General features: G+C 45.7%; 1 protein-coding gene across 1 annotated transcript in view; it reads right to left on the bottom strand.

Annotated features, from left to right (window-relative positions):
- LOC130121862 (testican-1-like) overlaps positions 1-17,228 on the bottom strand; it is a 245,385-nt gene that overhangs the window by 31,915 nt on the left and 196,242 nt on the right. The window contains exons 6-8 of the mRNA XM_056290805.1: positions 8,658-8,790; positions 5,646-5,763; positions 4,227-4,236 (exon numbers count right to left, since the gene is read on the bottom strand). Coding sequence (XP_056146780.1) covers positions 4,227-4,236; positions 5,646-5,763; positions 8,658-8,790 — 261 coding nt within the window. The remainder of the gene's footprint in view (positions 1-4,226; positions 4,237-5,645; positions 5,764-8,657; positions 8,791-17,228) is intronic.

Raw genomic sequence — 17,228 nt, 5'->3', positions numbered from 1 at the left:
AAAGGTAGAGCGCCCACCAGAGAGGAAGATTAAAAAAAAATGTGATGATCAAATTTGGTGTCAAGAGAAACTTGGTTTTTTGTCAGGCAGAGGCAGTGAATGGGAAAAAGAGACTGAGTGAATTTAAGAGCGCGTGTGAATCCTTGATGTGAGGAAGTAAACAAAGCAAGACGGACTGATACAAGAGAAGAAAAGAAGCAGTGTTTAGACTAAAGCTATATTCACACTCACAATAATAAACTTCAAAACACATCTTATTTTCTCTGTTTTGGCCTTCGATCTATGCTGAGCCAGCGATTTTAAGCACCGAATGATGAAAACGGAGCTTTTCGAAAACACTGACATATGATTGTCACGTGATCTCAAGTAAAGCTGCTGGCTGAAGTGCCCTGTCCATCCCTATTAGAGGAGACAAAGCGTTTTTCTATTGTTTTGGCGTTTCACTGTGGATGGCGAACCTTTCGAAAATGATCTGAAAAGGTCAGTGTGGACTAGGGCATTCACGATTGCTGCATTTTAGTAGTCGTCAACTACTCCCAAAACATAGTCGAGTAGTCGATTAATTGCAGCAGGTATATCATATTTTTTTTCACCCAATAACAACAATCAATTCTTGTCAAAAAGGTCTCAAATACAACTGGTAAAGGGTTAACTAATGTAGGCGGGAACAACCTGGAGGGTGGATGAAATAGTAGAGTCCCTGACGGCTACAAATGAGCCGCAATCTGACTGGACTAAACCCCCAGCAAGCCTGTCTGAGCTGGAGCGTTTGACTGCAGTAACAGCGCGACATCTTTCTTGCAAGTGTTTTGGTTTAGCTAGTGACCGTGTTAACTGGTGACTTTCAGCTAAGTACGGCCGTGGTTGTCGTGGTGCTAGCTGTCGAAAAGCCTAAAAGCCTTAAATGATCTTAAACAGAATGTCCAATACAGTGTATATTCGTCTGGTCCTTTTTGTCCTGTAGCATGTAAATTAAACTGTGTCACCAATAAGAAGCATTCATATTTCTTGAAGTTACTTTTAACGTGGGAGGGGGGCAGATTAGCAGAGCAGCTAGTGTCTAATGAGGAATTTGATATAACATTACAGGTTAAATGATTGAATATGGGTCATTTTCCAGTTGAGGATAAGAGTATAAAATACAGCTGCACTGCCAGCTGCGGTTTGTTTCCCACATTATAAGAAACGTTACGAGAGGTGAACGAGTCTTGCTGAGCACAATTTAATTTATTATGTAAATGGTTAGTGTAGATATGAAACACAGATGAGTGTGTATTTAAAACTGATTAAAGTAAAATAAAAGGCATTTAGGAGGACATTAAGTGTTCTATTCGTGTTTTCAATGGCTGCCGTCACTAAAGTCACCAGTTCACACAGTCACTCGTTAAACTGAAACACAGGGGCAGCGGGAGTCTTTCCTTCTCTATATACCTTAAATTCTGTTTATTTAATATGGCATAATGTAAAAAATGATTGCTCAAACATATCTGTTTAAACCACAGCCCCCCCCCCCCCGAGCTGAATATCTGCAGTAGATGCATTGCCACTGCTTTATTATTGCACAGTGCTAAAACCACAGATGAACGATTAGTCTACAACTATGCCCAGCGTTAACTAGTGGTTCTGATAGTCCACTATTCTGTGAAACCCCTAGTGTGTACTAAAACTATTGACTGAAACTTTTGGTTAGCATGGTGGCCCAGTGATTGGAACTGTTGACTCACAGCAAGAAGGCCCTGGGTTTGAACCCCAGGCCATCTCTGTGTGGAGTTTGCATGTTCTCCCCATGTCTGCGTGGGTTTCTGCTGGGTGCTTTGGTTTGCTCCCACCATCTGTGCCCCTGGCCAAGGCAAAGGAAAGAAGAACTGGAGTTGTTCCCTGGGCGCTGCACTGCAGCTGCCCACTGCTCCTATACAATAGGATGGGTTAAATGCAGCGGATGCATTTCGTCCTATGCTTGCTTACAATAAATAAAGAGCCTTTCTTTCATTCGTTCTTCTTTCTGATCAATTTTTAACATGAAAAAAGCGTTTTCAAATTTGTGCGGATTAGGGTGGACTCATTCTTTATGAGCTGGTTCTGGTCTTCACACTTCTCTGTCCTGGTGTCAACTGAAAATACCATGCTATTACCTCATCTGCCTTCCAGCAGTACACACACACACACACACACACACACACACACACACACACACACACACACACACACACACACACACACACACACACACACACACACACACACACACACATGCTTGCTCCAACTCGTTGTGCTCTAGGTGATGACAACTTTTGAATTGGCCATATCTGACTGACTGTCTGGCGATGGGCTGTGCTAGAAAAGACATTGATATTCAAGGAATGTAGGGAGGATGAGGGAGGCATACTGGGTCATTTAAGGCAAACAGAAAACTTAAAGGGTAAATGCCTCTGAGATAGTCCTGGATCTGAAAACTGATGTTTTACCATCCTCTCTCTCCATGCACACAGTCACTCAATTCACTTCCAAAGCCGAGTTCTAAGCAAACCAAACACACAAGATGTTCCACTAAACAAAGATGGAGATTAAATAGTTTGGCTGCAGACAGGCTGGTAAGAGACTCATCCATTATATTATTCTCATCATTCAGCTGTAAACAAATGAAGGAAGAGAGTGAGATAATGAGAAACTTTTAATTAATCATGAGACATTTTCCTTTTGTCTTAAATATATGCCTGATAAATCCATTCTCAAAGGAAAGGCTTTCCCAGCAGAAGGTGATGGAGAAGGAACGGGAGGGACACCATGTGTGTGTGTGTGTGTGTGTGTGTGTGTGTGTGTGTGTGTGTGTGTGTGTGTGTGTGTGTGTGTGTGTGTGTACGCAAATCGAATCAATTAACACCAATATTAACATGTTTTTAACAGAAGACATTAATATTTAACCCCTGTCCTGTGTAAAATGCATTAATGAGCTTTCAAAAACCCACCTCCCTTTTTCCATGTTTGCATTTTCAGTTATTTTTTTTGTTTGATTTTGATTTTTCTTTCAAAGAATGATCTTGAATTGCACATCTTCTATGCCCATACACTACACATCAATTTATCTTTACATCTTTCTTCAGAAATGTACACACACACACACACACACACACACACACACACACACACACACATGCACTCACTCACATGCATTCACTCACACACACATACACAAAAACGATGTATTTTTCCATCTTAAAGAGAGAAGTCTTGTAACCATAACAATCCATCCTGTCTGTGCTGTTTTCCTTTAAATTTCATTTCTTCTCCTGAATCCTTCCATCTATCTACTGAAATCTTATTTTCATGACAAAATTGAACACACACTCACACTCACTCCATCACAGGTCCCTGGCTGCCAGAGGGGGGTGGAGGTAAAAGCTTGAATCACAAACCTGTTAGGTATCACTAGTGAGCTAGTCAGCTAAAATATTTCCCAAGATGTCCACCACAACTCCAGATTGGCTAACATGAATATAACAAGATATTGGTAAATACTTCACATTTTATCAAAGGCTATTTCTTCCATCTGTCCTCTCTCTTTCTTTCTTCATTCCTTTCATGCATCCAACTACCAGTCCATATACATGAATGCAGATGAATAGCCAAATGGATGGTGGCAAATTAAAGACAGGCGAGGTAAAGAATCGGAATCAGAAATTATCTTATTGCCATGTGCATTACATGCACTCGAAATTCAGCTTGGCTTTGTTGGTACAGAGCATAAAATCTACTACTACCACTGGTACAGAGAATAATATAAGGTATAATAAAAATAAAGTAAAATAAGTATGTGAAAAAACATGCACAAACGCATACACTCGCATGCGCACGTGGTGTGTGCGTGTGTATATATATATATATATCTCAACACAGATACAGGAGAAAAGTCTTAATGTATTGCAGTACAGGCCTGTTTCGTGCGTCGTGCACTCATCAGCTGATGTATATACGTATACACACACACACACACACACACACACACACACACACACACACACACACACACACACACACACACACACACACACACACACAGTGGTGCTTGAAAGTTTGTGAACCCTTTAGAATTTAGAAACTACTCCTTGCATCCTCACCATTCCACTGTCTTTCCTCTCATTTACACATATGTATTCTGTCTTCCTCCTACTGACTTTCATTCCTCTTCTCTCCAGTGCATACCTCCACTTCTCCAGGCTCTACTCAACCTGCACCCTACTCTCACTACAGATCACAATGTCATCTGCAAACATCATAGTCCACAGAGACTCCTGCCTGATCTCGTCCATCAACCTTGCAAACAAGAAAGGGATCAGGGCCGATCCTTGATGTAATCCCACCTCCACCCTAAACCCATCTCTCATTCAAACCACACACCTCACCACTGTCACACTTACCTCATACATATCCTGCACCACTCCTACATACGTCTCTGCACCTCCCAACTTCCTCATACAATACTGCACCTCCTCTCTTGGCACCCTGTCATATGCTTTCTCTAAATCCACAAAGACACAATGTAACTCCTTCTGGCCTTCTCTATACTTCTCAGTCAACATTCCCAAAGCAAACATTGCATCTGTAGTGTTCTTTCATGGCATGAAACCATACTGCTGCTCGCTAATCATCACCTCTCTTCTTAACCTAGCTTCTATTACGCTTTCCCATATCTTCATGCTGTGGCTGATCAACTTTATACCTCTGTAGTTGCTACAGTTCTGCACATCGCCCTTATTCTTGAAAATCAGTACCAGTATGGTTCTTCTCCACTCCCCAAGCATCCTCTCACTTCCCAAGATTGTGTTAAACAATCTAGCTAAAAACTCCACTGCCATCTCTCCTAAACATCTCCATGCATCCACAGGTATGTCATCAGGACCAACTGCCTTTCCACTCTTCATCCTCTTCATAGCTGCCCTCATTTTCTCCTTGCTAATCCACTGCTCTTCCTGATTCACTATCCCCACATCATCCAACCTTCTCTCTTATTTTCTTCATTCATCAGCCCCTCCAAGTACTCCTTCCACCTTCTCAACACACTCTCCTCGCTTGCCAGCACATTTCCATCTCTATCATTGATTGCCCTAACCTGCTGCACATCCTTCCCAGCTCGGTCCCTCTGTCTAGCCAATCGGTACAAGTCCTTTTCTCTTTCCTTAGTGTCTAACCTCTCATACAACTCATCATACGCTTTTTCCTTTGTCATCTCTCTCTTCGCTTTACTCTGCATCTCCTTGTACTGCTGCCTACGTCATCTCTCTGGTTATCCCACTTCTTCTTTGCCAACCTCTTCCTCTGTATACTCTGCTGTACTTCCTCATTCCACCACCAAGTCTCCTTGTCTTCCTTCCTCTGTCCTGATGACACACCAAGTACCTTCATGGCTGTCTCCCTCACTATTTCCACAGTGGTTGCTTAGCCGTACGGCATCTCTTCACTACTACCCAGTGACTGTCTTAACTCCTCCCTAAACTCCAACCAACAGTCTTCCTTCTTCAACTTCCACCATTTGATCCTTGGCTCTGCCTTCATTCTCTTCCTCTTCTTGATCTCCAAAGTCATCCTACAACGTCATCCTTTTTTATACACCAGTATTCCCATCTAATAATGTAGAGGTAGCTACTCACCAGTCATAGTCTTTTGTGTTGGTTGGCTGAGATCTTGTCCAGGTAGACAAGGACACAGTCCCTCACACTTCACAGAGATCACCTTCCCAGACAAACAGCCCTGAAACTCCAGTTTACACTATATGAAAAAACAAAACACAACACAAAGAATCATGGGCACTGAAGTAATCTCACAGAACTACAAACCCGGATTCCAGGATATACGTACTGTAAACCCAACCACACACACACATGCACGCATGCATGCACGTGCACACATGCACACACACACACACACACACACACACACACACACACACACACACACACACACACACACTATGGGTACTGGAGTCATCTTTTCTCCACACTGAAACGCACACCTTGAGTTTCTCTCAAAATGTTCGAGGCCTTTACATCTTACTATTGTGATGACGTGAACTCTATATAGTTATACTGTGTGTACCTCTAGCTAAGGCCATAAATCATTGTTTATTTACATCTTACTGATGCATGGGATTCTTTATACAGGTAGCTATGGACAGGACTTTCCGAGAACGGATACGTCATTTATCTTTATTTAGTGTCCATTAAGATGCATGCACAGAAGTCCAATGACATTCTATCATTCAAAGCAATAAGACCCAACAAGACACAACAGTAAGTGTTTATTAATAGCACTCTCTTCTAAGATGAGTGATTGTGGTGACATATTGGAAAAAACAAAAACCAATTACGAATATCCCTCCAACAGAAATAATGAAAACTCAAATGGGTTATGTAAATTCTGCCTGTGAGGAAGCAGAGACATGAATAAAGTCAGACAAATACAATAGCGAAACAAAAATTGACATACTCGAACAAACAAACCACCACACCTGTAAGAGACCCACCTCACACATTTGCCTCAGCTCTCTCCAGCGGCCACTTTTAATTTCCCACTTTCTGATTAAAATCCATCCTTTCCCTGTCTGTCGCATGTCTGATAGCACTGCTAATGTTGCTTAATGAAAACTGTTGACAAAGGAAAAGAACTGTGCCCTGCTCTGCACATAATAAATTAGCTGTCTAGTGAGGAGGAGGAGGAGAGAGAGAGAGAGAGAGAGAGAGAGAGAGAGAGAGAGAGAGAGAGAGAGAGAGAGAGAGAGAGAGAGAGAGAGAGAGAGAGAGAGAGAGAGGACAGAAAAGAGTTGACTTTGTTCTGTATATACCGCTGCTATACTGCAGGCGACACACACATACTGTCAGAATTGACAGGACTAATAAATGTCAAACACTGTCAAGAATGCCTCTGTTGGTTAAAATGGATGTAATGAAGCACTCTTGACATTAATTTGTTTTTACGGTGAAACAGGAAATAAGACTGAGTTAACGTTGCTGAGAGGTGGAATCTCAAGTTATTTCTTTCACTGTGAGTGAGTGAAGGCAAAGAGAAAAGCAGAGGAGAGCAAGAGACAAGAGGGAAAAGAGCTGAGAGGAAAGGAGAGAAGGGGAAAGAAAAGGGATAAGGACCGAAGAGAGACAACGACTAATGTATTAACCCAGCAGGCTGCAGTCTTCAGTGTGTGTGTGTGTGTGTGTGTGTGTGTGTGTGTGTGTGTGTGTGTGTGTGTGTGTGTGTGTGTGTGTGTGTGTGTGTATGTGTGTGTGGGGGCATATACATGTAAGTATGACATATAAATATGAATGCAAGTTTATGAGTTATACACTGCAGAGGGCTGAGGTACTCCCCAGCCTCCCTTCTCCCCTTTTTCTTCAGCTTAAACCTTCTTAACCTGACTTCCTACCAACTCGCCCATCATTTTTCCTCCTCCTTCTTTTCCTCATTCTCTATGCATTGCGAGAGGGTTTTCCGAACACTTTTCACTCCTCTCCCAAGACACCATGTTAGTACAGACACGTGTGTGATTGATGCATAGCTGAGGCCGATGCTGAGCTCAAAAGGTTTGAGCTCAAACAGCTTAGAGAAGGTGAGAAGCTTTGAGGTGTTACCTCAAAGAGGAGGTGTTACCTCAAAGTCCGAGGCACGACACTCTCTCTGTTCAAAACAATCTCTCCTTTAGCCATACTCAAAAAAGGTGGGACATTTCAGTCAGAGAAATTCATCCGACCTGAAAATTGAAGCTGAAAATGAGAAGCTGGGTGTAGCTGATCCAACTCTTTTTTTTATTATGACTTTGTCAACTGATCTATTTCTTTTAATTGTGCAAATGAGATAAAAAAAAACTATACAAATGAGCAGAACTGAATGGAGGCGAAGAGGAAACTGAAGGTAAGAATAGCGTAAAATAGAGGGAATCTGTCATAAAGTAAAACAGACAAAAAAAAGGAAACTTTCAAAGATTTCATCCATAAAATGCATGGTGAATATGCAATGCGATCCTCGATGCAAAGATCAACGCAATATTGTATGATTTTGAGAAGTTCAGTCTCGGTTTTTGCATTTCATGCTGGAAAACAAAACAAACTTTTTCCTTGGATCACCCCCTTTTCCTCCATAATTGTAATTGGCCAATGACCCCGCTCTTCCAAACTGTCCCAGTTGTTGCTCCACCCCCTCTGCTGATCCAGGGAGGGCTGCAGACTACCACATGTCTCCTCCGATACATGTGGGGTCGCCAGCCACTACTTTTCACCTGACAGTGAGGAATTTTGCCAGGGGGACATAGCGCATGGGAGGATCACACTAACCCCCGCCCCCCGAACACATGTCCCAACTGACCAGAGGAGGTGCTAGTGCAGCGACCAGGACACATACCCACATCCGGCTTCCCACCCACAGACACGGTCAACTGTGTCTGTAGGGATGCCCGACCAAGCTGGAGGTATCACGGAGATTCGATCCGGTGATCCCCGTGTTGGCAGGCAACGGAATAGCCCGTAACACCACCTGGGCACCCCAACAAAACAACTTTTTGAGAGATGGCATCCACTGTGAGAGGGAGGCCAGAAAAGAATGACATATTTAGAGAGATGGAAGGGAGAGAGAGGAGAGTGAGACTTGCATGGAGCACCTCGGAGGAGATCTCTCACCTCAGAGGAGTAAGTGTGTCCATCAGATCCACACACCGGACTGGTCTGGAGCATGGAGCACTGAGTACATTTCCCATGAGCACCAGCTTCAAACCTATGAATGTGGCCAAGATGTGCTTTCCTGGGCTTCACACTGTGAGTGAGAGAGAAAGAGAGAGAGTGTGTGTGTGTGAGAGAGAGCGAGAGAGAGAGAGAGAGAGAGAGAGAGAGAGAGAGAGAGAGAGAGAGATCAGAATCATTATGTAAATAGGATTAAAAAACGAGTAATCTTATGATTTAGTGATTCAAAATAATGTAATTCGCTCTCTTTTCATCTTGTCATAACAGTCAGTACAGAGAAATACATTTCCAGGTAAGAACTATGTAGAAACCAAACTATTATTATTAAATTTCAGAATCATAAATTATTTTCTTTAAGTTATTACACTGGGACGTTTATCAGAGCCCAGACAGAGAGGCTTGATTGATCCACGAAGGCCTTTACCGTAATGACTGTAATTATATCTGATCCAAATCTCCCATCATTCTCCTCTCTACATCTAAGTGTTCGCATACAAAGCCTTACTACCTACTAATCCATTAACCAAGACTGGAAAAACAGCATGTAGCCTAATGGGATGAAAAGGTGGAAAAAAAACCCTCAACGTGACAACCGAAGATGGAAAGAGAACATCAATGCCTGACGTAAGCGGGGAGGAGATTCAACACTGTCACACAGCCCCGCTCACATCTATGTAACAAAAAGCCAATACCTCCTCATCCAGCCACCATTTTGAGTTTCATACTTATTAAACCATCCATCTCACATACAGTCACTATCATGGCAGGTTAGACGCGCTAAGAGTAACCGATGCATAAAACAGTCAATGTGGCGAAACAAGGTAAAATAGGATGTGCAGGCTGAGAAGAGTCGCCTGAGATGTTTCCTTGCTCTTTTTCTGTAATTTTTTCATGTCGCCCTCCTTTCCCCCCTCTTTTAATCCTATTCTGCAACACCCCCAACCAGTCCCCCCTTTCCTCTTTATCTATCAAACCCTGCTCTCTACCTTAATTTTTTCATCTTCTTCTTGTACTGTCCCATGTAAACCTAGCAGAGCAGAAGAGTGAGCTCAACAGGCTGTGTGCTGAAGTGTGGGATTTCTGTTAACAGGATATCAACGTCTGTGTGCATGGAGGAGTGAGTGTGCACGTATGTGTGGGTGTGTGCATAGTATGGTAGAGTGCATTAGGCAGTCAGTGTGGATGTATCGAGAGAAATATGTCAAAATTATTATTTTTGATTTTGAGATACTTTATTGATTAGGGAAATTACGCTCTGCATTTAACCCATCCATCCTGTCTGTGTAGCTAGGAGTCCTATGGATGCGCCGATACCTCTTTTTTTTCCAGACCAAGTACAAGTACTTACATTTGAGTACTTGCCGATACCGAGTACCGATATGAGAACTTAATAATGCCATTACACTTCTTACAATTACTTTAAAAATGTGTTTTATTTTCATCAGACATTGTTCATTCTCTGACTGTAACAAACTGTCGTTACTGACATTTGAACATTCAGCCAGAAGTTTTTCTTAAACATGGCGTTGCCACACATTTCACTAAAATATAACCACACTTAAGTGTAACAAAATTGTCATACTGACATTTTAACATTCAATACTTTTCTTAAACATGTCATCGCCACACATTTCACTAAAATATAACCACACTTCTCTGTGTAACAAATTGTCGTTACTGACATTTCAACATCCAGCTGCATGTTCCAGCTGTTATGTTCACCGCCCGCGGGTTGTCTCTGGGCATTTCCTCTCGCTTCTACAGCGGTCGCTGCGAAGTTGGTTGTTGCCTGTTCCCGCTGCTATTAGCAAACGCCTTGAACTCGGCGTCGAGTTGGTTCTTCAGTTCCTTTATCAAATTGCTTCTGTTGAAAGACCTAGTTTTGTTATTTTAGTCCGCGGTGGTGTAGCGGTCTAAGCATCGGCTTTGTGTCGATGCAGTTGCCCACTGGGGACCGGAGTTCGCGCCTCGTTCTCGTCAGATCCGACTATGGCCGGACTCGATGAAGCAGCACGAATTTGCAACGCTGTTTTCAGTCGGCTTGTGTTCGTCACATGAATGCGTCTGTGTGTGTGTGGGGAAAAGGCAGTGGTTTGGCCGCGTTATTATTTTTCCCACCTGGATTCCGGGAAGACCCGCCCCTACTCTATCTCTGATTGGCTAACCCAACCCTAACCCTAACGTTAACCAACCTAATCAACGGAGGCAACGAGTACTAGCCAATCAGAGGCAGAGTTCCCGGAATGCGGATGGGAAAAAAACAAGGCGGTTCACAGGCGTGTGTAACCAGGTTAAAATTAATGTTTTTATTTTATTTTGTTTGAGTATGAAATATCACCAAATCCTGTCTGTGTGCTGTTATTTGTGTTTACTACATTTTATTTTATGTCATTATTTACTTTTATGTGTTTTACAACGACCGTCATATACGTGTACTGTCGTTTTAAGAGAGAGGTCTTATGGGTACACGGAAGACGGAACGCGGGAGAGGCCATTTTTGTTTTGTGGGAGGAGTCTCAAGCAGCAATCGAGCCGAGCCACGCGTGTTTCTTACCGTGGGACAGTTTTGCGGGTTGAGGAGAACGTAACCTTGAGTATCCCTGTAAGAAGATACTGCAAGCTGTGGGATAAAATACTTGTTTATCCTTTCTTACATCGGAGTCCCGTGGACGGTTTCTACTTCTAACGCACACGAGTGGAGTCCGGGCAGTGGTTGAACTTCGACCCCCACGTCCGTAAGAAACACCGCTCCCGCTGGAGGACTGGACGGTTGTCGAAGGGTTTGAAACCAAAATAAATGGCAAGGTGAGCCAAATAGAGTCCTGTGTGTGTCCCCCCTCCTTCCTTGATTATGATGATGATGATGATGATGAGAGACTGAGGGCCCCCCATAACACCTGGGACCCCACCGAAAATAGAACACAACGCAGAGCTGATGATGGAAGTGACGGGCGTGCAGCAGGCTGACCAGCAGAGAACAGCATAGGACTGCCCCCGTTACATTGGCGCCGTGACCCTCCTGGATTCTGAGAGTGACATCAGTTGCTCGCCGCGGGAGGCTGCTGTCGTCATCAAGCCCCAGACGTCCTCAGGTATTTCTATAGACTGTACACTCATGTTACAGTGGACTGGAGTTGAGCTGTGTGGACACTGAACAGTCATAGCTGTGGTTACCATGGACTGGGCTTGTGAACAGGACATTTGTACATACTGAAGGAAGAAAAACACACGAAAAAAAAAAGGAAAAAAAGGTTAATGTTGATGTGATTGAAGGACTCGTGTGAATAATCTATTGATCTAAACTACTGGATATGTGCATATGTGATTAATCTATTGGTGAATTTGTTGATTGTGTGTGATTGTTTCAATCTCTTAGTGATTTCTAGATTCAATTATTTAAATGAATTGAGCTTTTCACTTTTTTATTTTATTTTTTATTTTATCTGAGTGTTAGAGGTAGGAACATGGCAGAGGGTGGTTCGTACGTAGGTGGGGGTAACATTGCTGATCAGGATCTTTTGGATCGCCAGTGTGCTATGGAGAGGGGGTACCAGTTAGATGTGGGTGGGGGTTTACGGCTAGGTGTAGGTAGGAGTTTCGGGCAGCTCTTAGAGGGCGGGGAACCAGACACCAGAGCACCAGGACCTAGAGACCCGACCACATTTGGCACTCCTCAGTTCACCTCCACACGCTACGTAGAATGGGCCAGGCCAGTTATCAGCGAAGGGGCTGTGCTGGGTAACAGCGAGCAGCCAGTGGGTGAGTTAGCCATGCTCATTACTCGGTTAGCAGAGAAGATAGGAGAGTCAATCACTGCTAAGCTGCAGGAAACACAAATGCTTAGAAACACACACACAGACAGTGCTAGGTCTGCTGAACCGTGTTCGGAGACAGCTCCTAGTGTTAGAGTAGTAATGCAGACAGACGCTAGGGAGCCTCCTATTTTCAGGGGCGATAGCTCTGATAAGTTTACAGTTCATGAGTGGGAGAGCCTTATGACTTTGTATTTGAGGAAGCGAGCCATTCCAGTTAGTGAGCAGTCACATGAGATTCTAGCTAAGCTTATGGGGAAAGCAGGGGACGTGGTGAGGATAAAGCTGCGCAACACATCTGTCGACCACATAGCGAACCCCCACATTATTTTTGATGTACTGAAGCAACACTTTAGTGACTTCACATACTCGAGCATGCCCCTGGCGGACTTTTACAGTACGCTGCCCAAGCCAGGTGAGGACGCTATGGAGTATTGGATTAGGCTTAATAAGACAGTGGAGGTGGCTGACGAATGCTTGAAGTGGCAGGGCCGTAGTATTGAAGAGCCAAGCCACGAGGTAAGCATGATGTTTATCAAACACTGTCCAGATCAGTCTCTTGCCAATGTTTTTAAGTTCAAGTCCGCAGGGAAATGGTCTGCTAGCGAGATCCAGGAGAGGCTTGATGAGCACATGCTGGAGAGGAAGTCCCGTGTTGCTGCAGGTGGACAACGTGAAGCAGGCGCGGTAGAGCGTAGGTTCCATTCACAGGTTCATGTCCCTGTAGTCGACATGGCTCCCGACTTGAACACGACCGTGCCGGTGGTGCTATCTCCCGTCCCGGCTCATGCGTCATCTCCTATACCATTTTGTGCAAGGTCTCCTACACCGTCTCCTGCACCTGTCTCTGGCGGTGATGATTATATGAGGAGTTTGGTGAGCTTGCTAGACCGTTTGGTCAAAATGCAGACTCAGGTTCCAGTTAGCGCTGCAGTCCGGACACCGACGCAGACTCAACCGCCAGCTAGCGCCGCAGGGCAGGTGTCAGACGCACCGCAGAGGTTGTGCAGGGTTTGTAAGTCTCCGGATCACTCCACATTTTCCCACTGCAGCCGGGAGAACCGATGTATAAACTGTTTGTCTCCTGGTCATTGGAAGAGGGACTGTCCTCACCCTCAGCCGCCCAACCAGCTCCGTTCTCAGCCTGGTGGAAGAGCTGGTCGTCAGTCTCGTCCGTTAAACTACTAAACCCACACCTAGAGAGGGATGGTGTGGGTAATGTAGATGTATCCCTCACTGATGTCTCCGACCTGGCTCACTTGTATGAAGACAAGTGTGCCAAAGCACCTCAGGGTTCGCGTATGGTCATTCAGGCGACACAGAGGATTCAGGCTTTCAGTGACTTGTTCTATGCTCCTGTTCTTATCAACCAGAGTGTGCAGCTTAATGGCATGTTGGATACTGGCTCTATGTCATGCAGTATCAGTGAAAATGCAGTAGAGAAGCTCCGCTCTGGGGGTGTTTTACCTGAGAAGCAGCAGCCTGAAGAGAACATTGTCTTGATTGGCTGCGGTGGTCTGGAGACTAGGCCTGATGGTTTTTATGACCTCAACATGCAGCTTTATGGTGTTTCCTTTGTCATACCCACTCTGGTCGTGCCCGGTCAGCATGATGATCTGATAGTCGGCACAAACGTCATTAAACATGTGGCCCATGTACTCAAGAGTGGTACTGAGTACTGGGACATCGCGTCCAGACAGGAACATCCGTCTAGTCCTGACGTTGAACAGTTCTTGTCCATGTTCACGAATGTAGAGCGCTGGAGGGGTGGTGCAGTTCCTGAGAAGATAGGTACTGTTAAGCTCACCCAGGCCGTGACACTCTTACCGAGGCACGAGCACTTAGTCTGGGGCAGACTTCCTGCTAAGGTGCCTATGTCAGCTGGAAGCACTGTTGTTGTGGAGCCGACAGACTCCAAGGCCATGCCACGCAGTGTCCTCGTAGGTCGACTTGTCACACCGCTCTGGGGTGATAGGTGGGTACCCATGACTGTTGTCAATCCATCTGACAAAGCCATCACACTGAAAAGGAACTGCAAGTTGGCTGATGTGTTTCCATGCTTGGCGATTGAGGACTTTAATGTTTTCCAGGGACTGCAATCAGTTGCAGGGAGGCATGAGTCCAACGCCACAGATAGTGCCTGTCCCCCTGTCCAGCCGGCTAGGAGTTTGTCAGAGCTCGGACTCAGTGACATTGACCTCAGCTCCTGTCAGGTTAGTGAGGCATGCAAGTCCCAGCTCACTCAGCTGCTCACCGAGTACCATGACATCTTCTCCAGGGACTCTCTGGACTGTGGCGAGGTCACAGGATACACACATCGCATCCATCTGGTGGATGAGCGCCCCTTTCGCTTGCCCTACAGGAGGGTTCCCCCAGCCCACTATCAGAAGTTGAGACAGGTTCTCACTGATATGGAGGAGAAAGGGATTATCCGGAAGTCCTCGAGCGCATACGCTTCACCGCTGGTTATGGTATGGAAGAAGGATGGCGGGCTTCGGATCTGCACTGATTTCAGATGGCTGAATGCTCGGACCTTGAAAGACGCTCATCCCTTGCCACACCAGTCGGACTGTCTTGCCGCGCTGGGTGGTAACTGCCTCTTTAGTACGATGGACCTCACCTCTGGCTTCTTCAACATCCCAATGCATGAAGATGACAAGAAGTACACTGCTTTCACGACTCCCCTTGGGTTGCATGAATACAATCGCATGCCACAGGGCCTTTGTAATAGCCCTGCAGCCTTCATGAGAATGATGATTGGGATCTTTGGGGATCTGAACTTCACGAAGCTTTTGTGCTATCTTGATGATCTTCTTGTCTTCGCGCCGTCAGAGGTTGAGGCTCTGTCGAGGCTCCGCACTGTGTTTCAGAGGTTGAGGGAGAACAACTTGAAACTGGCTCCGAAGAAGTGTCATCTGCTGCAGAAGCGGGTGCGGTTTTTGGGCCACGTGGTTGATGGCGGAGGTGTGTCTGTCGATCCCTCCAAAGTAGAGGTCATCTCCAACATGACAGTGCAGGATCTCATGGAAGGTGATGGGTGCACGCCTTCTGTTCGTAGGATCAAATCTTTCCTTGGTATGGTATTTTACTACCAGCATTTCCTCCCGAACTGCTCCTCCGTGGCTAAGCCCCTGTTCGCCCTTACAGCTGGACAAAAGAGGAGGGGGAGGTCGGCTAAGGATAAGAAGCCCCATGGCAGCTTCCGTAAGCTTACCTCCGCAGACTGGACGGTGGAATGTGGGGAAGCATTTGATCTGTTGAAGACGATGTTACTGGAGTGTGTGGTGCTTGCCCATCCAGACTTTGAGGTGCCTTTCATTTTGTCGGTCGATGCGTCTTTGGACGGACTCGGCGCGGTGCTGTCTCAAGTGCCCCGAGGAGAGTCCAAGGCCAGACCTGTTGGTTTTGCAAGCAAGTCCCTCAGTGCCTCACAGCGGAAGTATCCAGCTCATAGACTGGAGTTCATGGCGCTGAAGTGGAGTGTTTGTGAAAAGTTCAGCCACTGGCTGAAGGGTCAAAGCTTCACCGTTTGGACAGATAATAATCCGCTGACTTATCTCCTAACGAAGCCGAAGCTTGACGCGTGTGAGATCCGCTGGGTGTCTAAGTTGGCGTCTTACACCTTCGATCTCAAACACCTGCCAGGGAAGAAAAACGTGGTGGCGGATGCATTGAGTCGCGACCCTTTTTCCAAGCCCGTCAGTCAGAGGCTACTTAGGGAGCCCTACCCGGCCCTTGTTCAGGAAGCCGACGGGGTTGAGGGGGACTCTGTGCAGGATGTTTTCAGACTCAGTTGCCAGTCCCAAACACTGAGTAGTGCGCGATCTGGGTTTGCTTGTGATGCAGCTGAGGTCAGGGCTTTTTGTCAAGCCAAATGTGACTGGCCTGATGCATCAGTATTCACAGCACTCAGTTTGGTCCAGCACGTTCAGCATCTGTCGGGTGGTCAGGATACACTGCCAATGTTATCCACCGAGGAGCTCAGGTTGAGTCAGGAGCAGGACCCCTGCATCTCCAAGGTGTTGCCCTTTGTCGCTGTTCTGAAGCGGCCATCGAGGCGTGAGAGGCATGGTGCTGACCAGAAGGTCCTCAGGCTGCTGAAACAGTGGGAGAAGTTGGAAGTCAATGATGGTGTCTTGTACAGGGTGACAAAGGACCCAGTGTCCAAGCAGAGGAGGTCTCAGTATGTTTTACCTCTGAGTCTGAAAGACAAGGCACTGTCTGGCATCCACGATCACGCTGGTCATCAGGGCCAGGACCGTACTCTCTCTCTTGCAAGGCAGCGTTTTTATTGGCCTGACATGGAGAGGGATATCAGAGCATATGTCAGATGCTGTCGGAGATGTGTGTTTGGGAAGACCCCAGAGCCAGCTGCTTGCGCGCCCCTGGAGAGCATTAAAACCTCCGCACCGATGCAGCTTGTGTGTATGGATTTCTGGTCCGCTGAGGACAGTAAGCAGCGGTCGGTCGATGTCCTAGTGGTTACTGACCACTTCACTAAGCTTGCTCACGCATTCCCCTGCGCCAATCAGACAGCGAAGCAGGTCGCCAAGAAACTCTGGGATCATGTATTCTGTGTTTACGGGTTTCCGGAGAGAATACATTCTGACCAGGGCACAAACTTTGAGAGCAACCTGATTGCAGAGCTTCTCAGGTTGGCGGGTGTAGCGAAGTCCCACACGACGGCCTACCATCCTAT

Source organism: Lampris incognitus, chromosome 1 (assembly GCF_029633865.1).
Source record: "Lampris incognitus isolate fLamInc1 chromosome 1, fLamInc1.hap2, whole genome shotgun sequence".
Taxonomy (NCBI): Eukaryota; Metazoa; Chordata; class Actinopteri; order Lampriformes; family Lampridae; genus Lampris; species Lampris incognitus.
The sequence above is the reverse complement of the archived record's forward strand: the minus strand, read 5'-3'. Positions and strand labels throughout refer to the sequence as shown.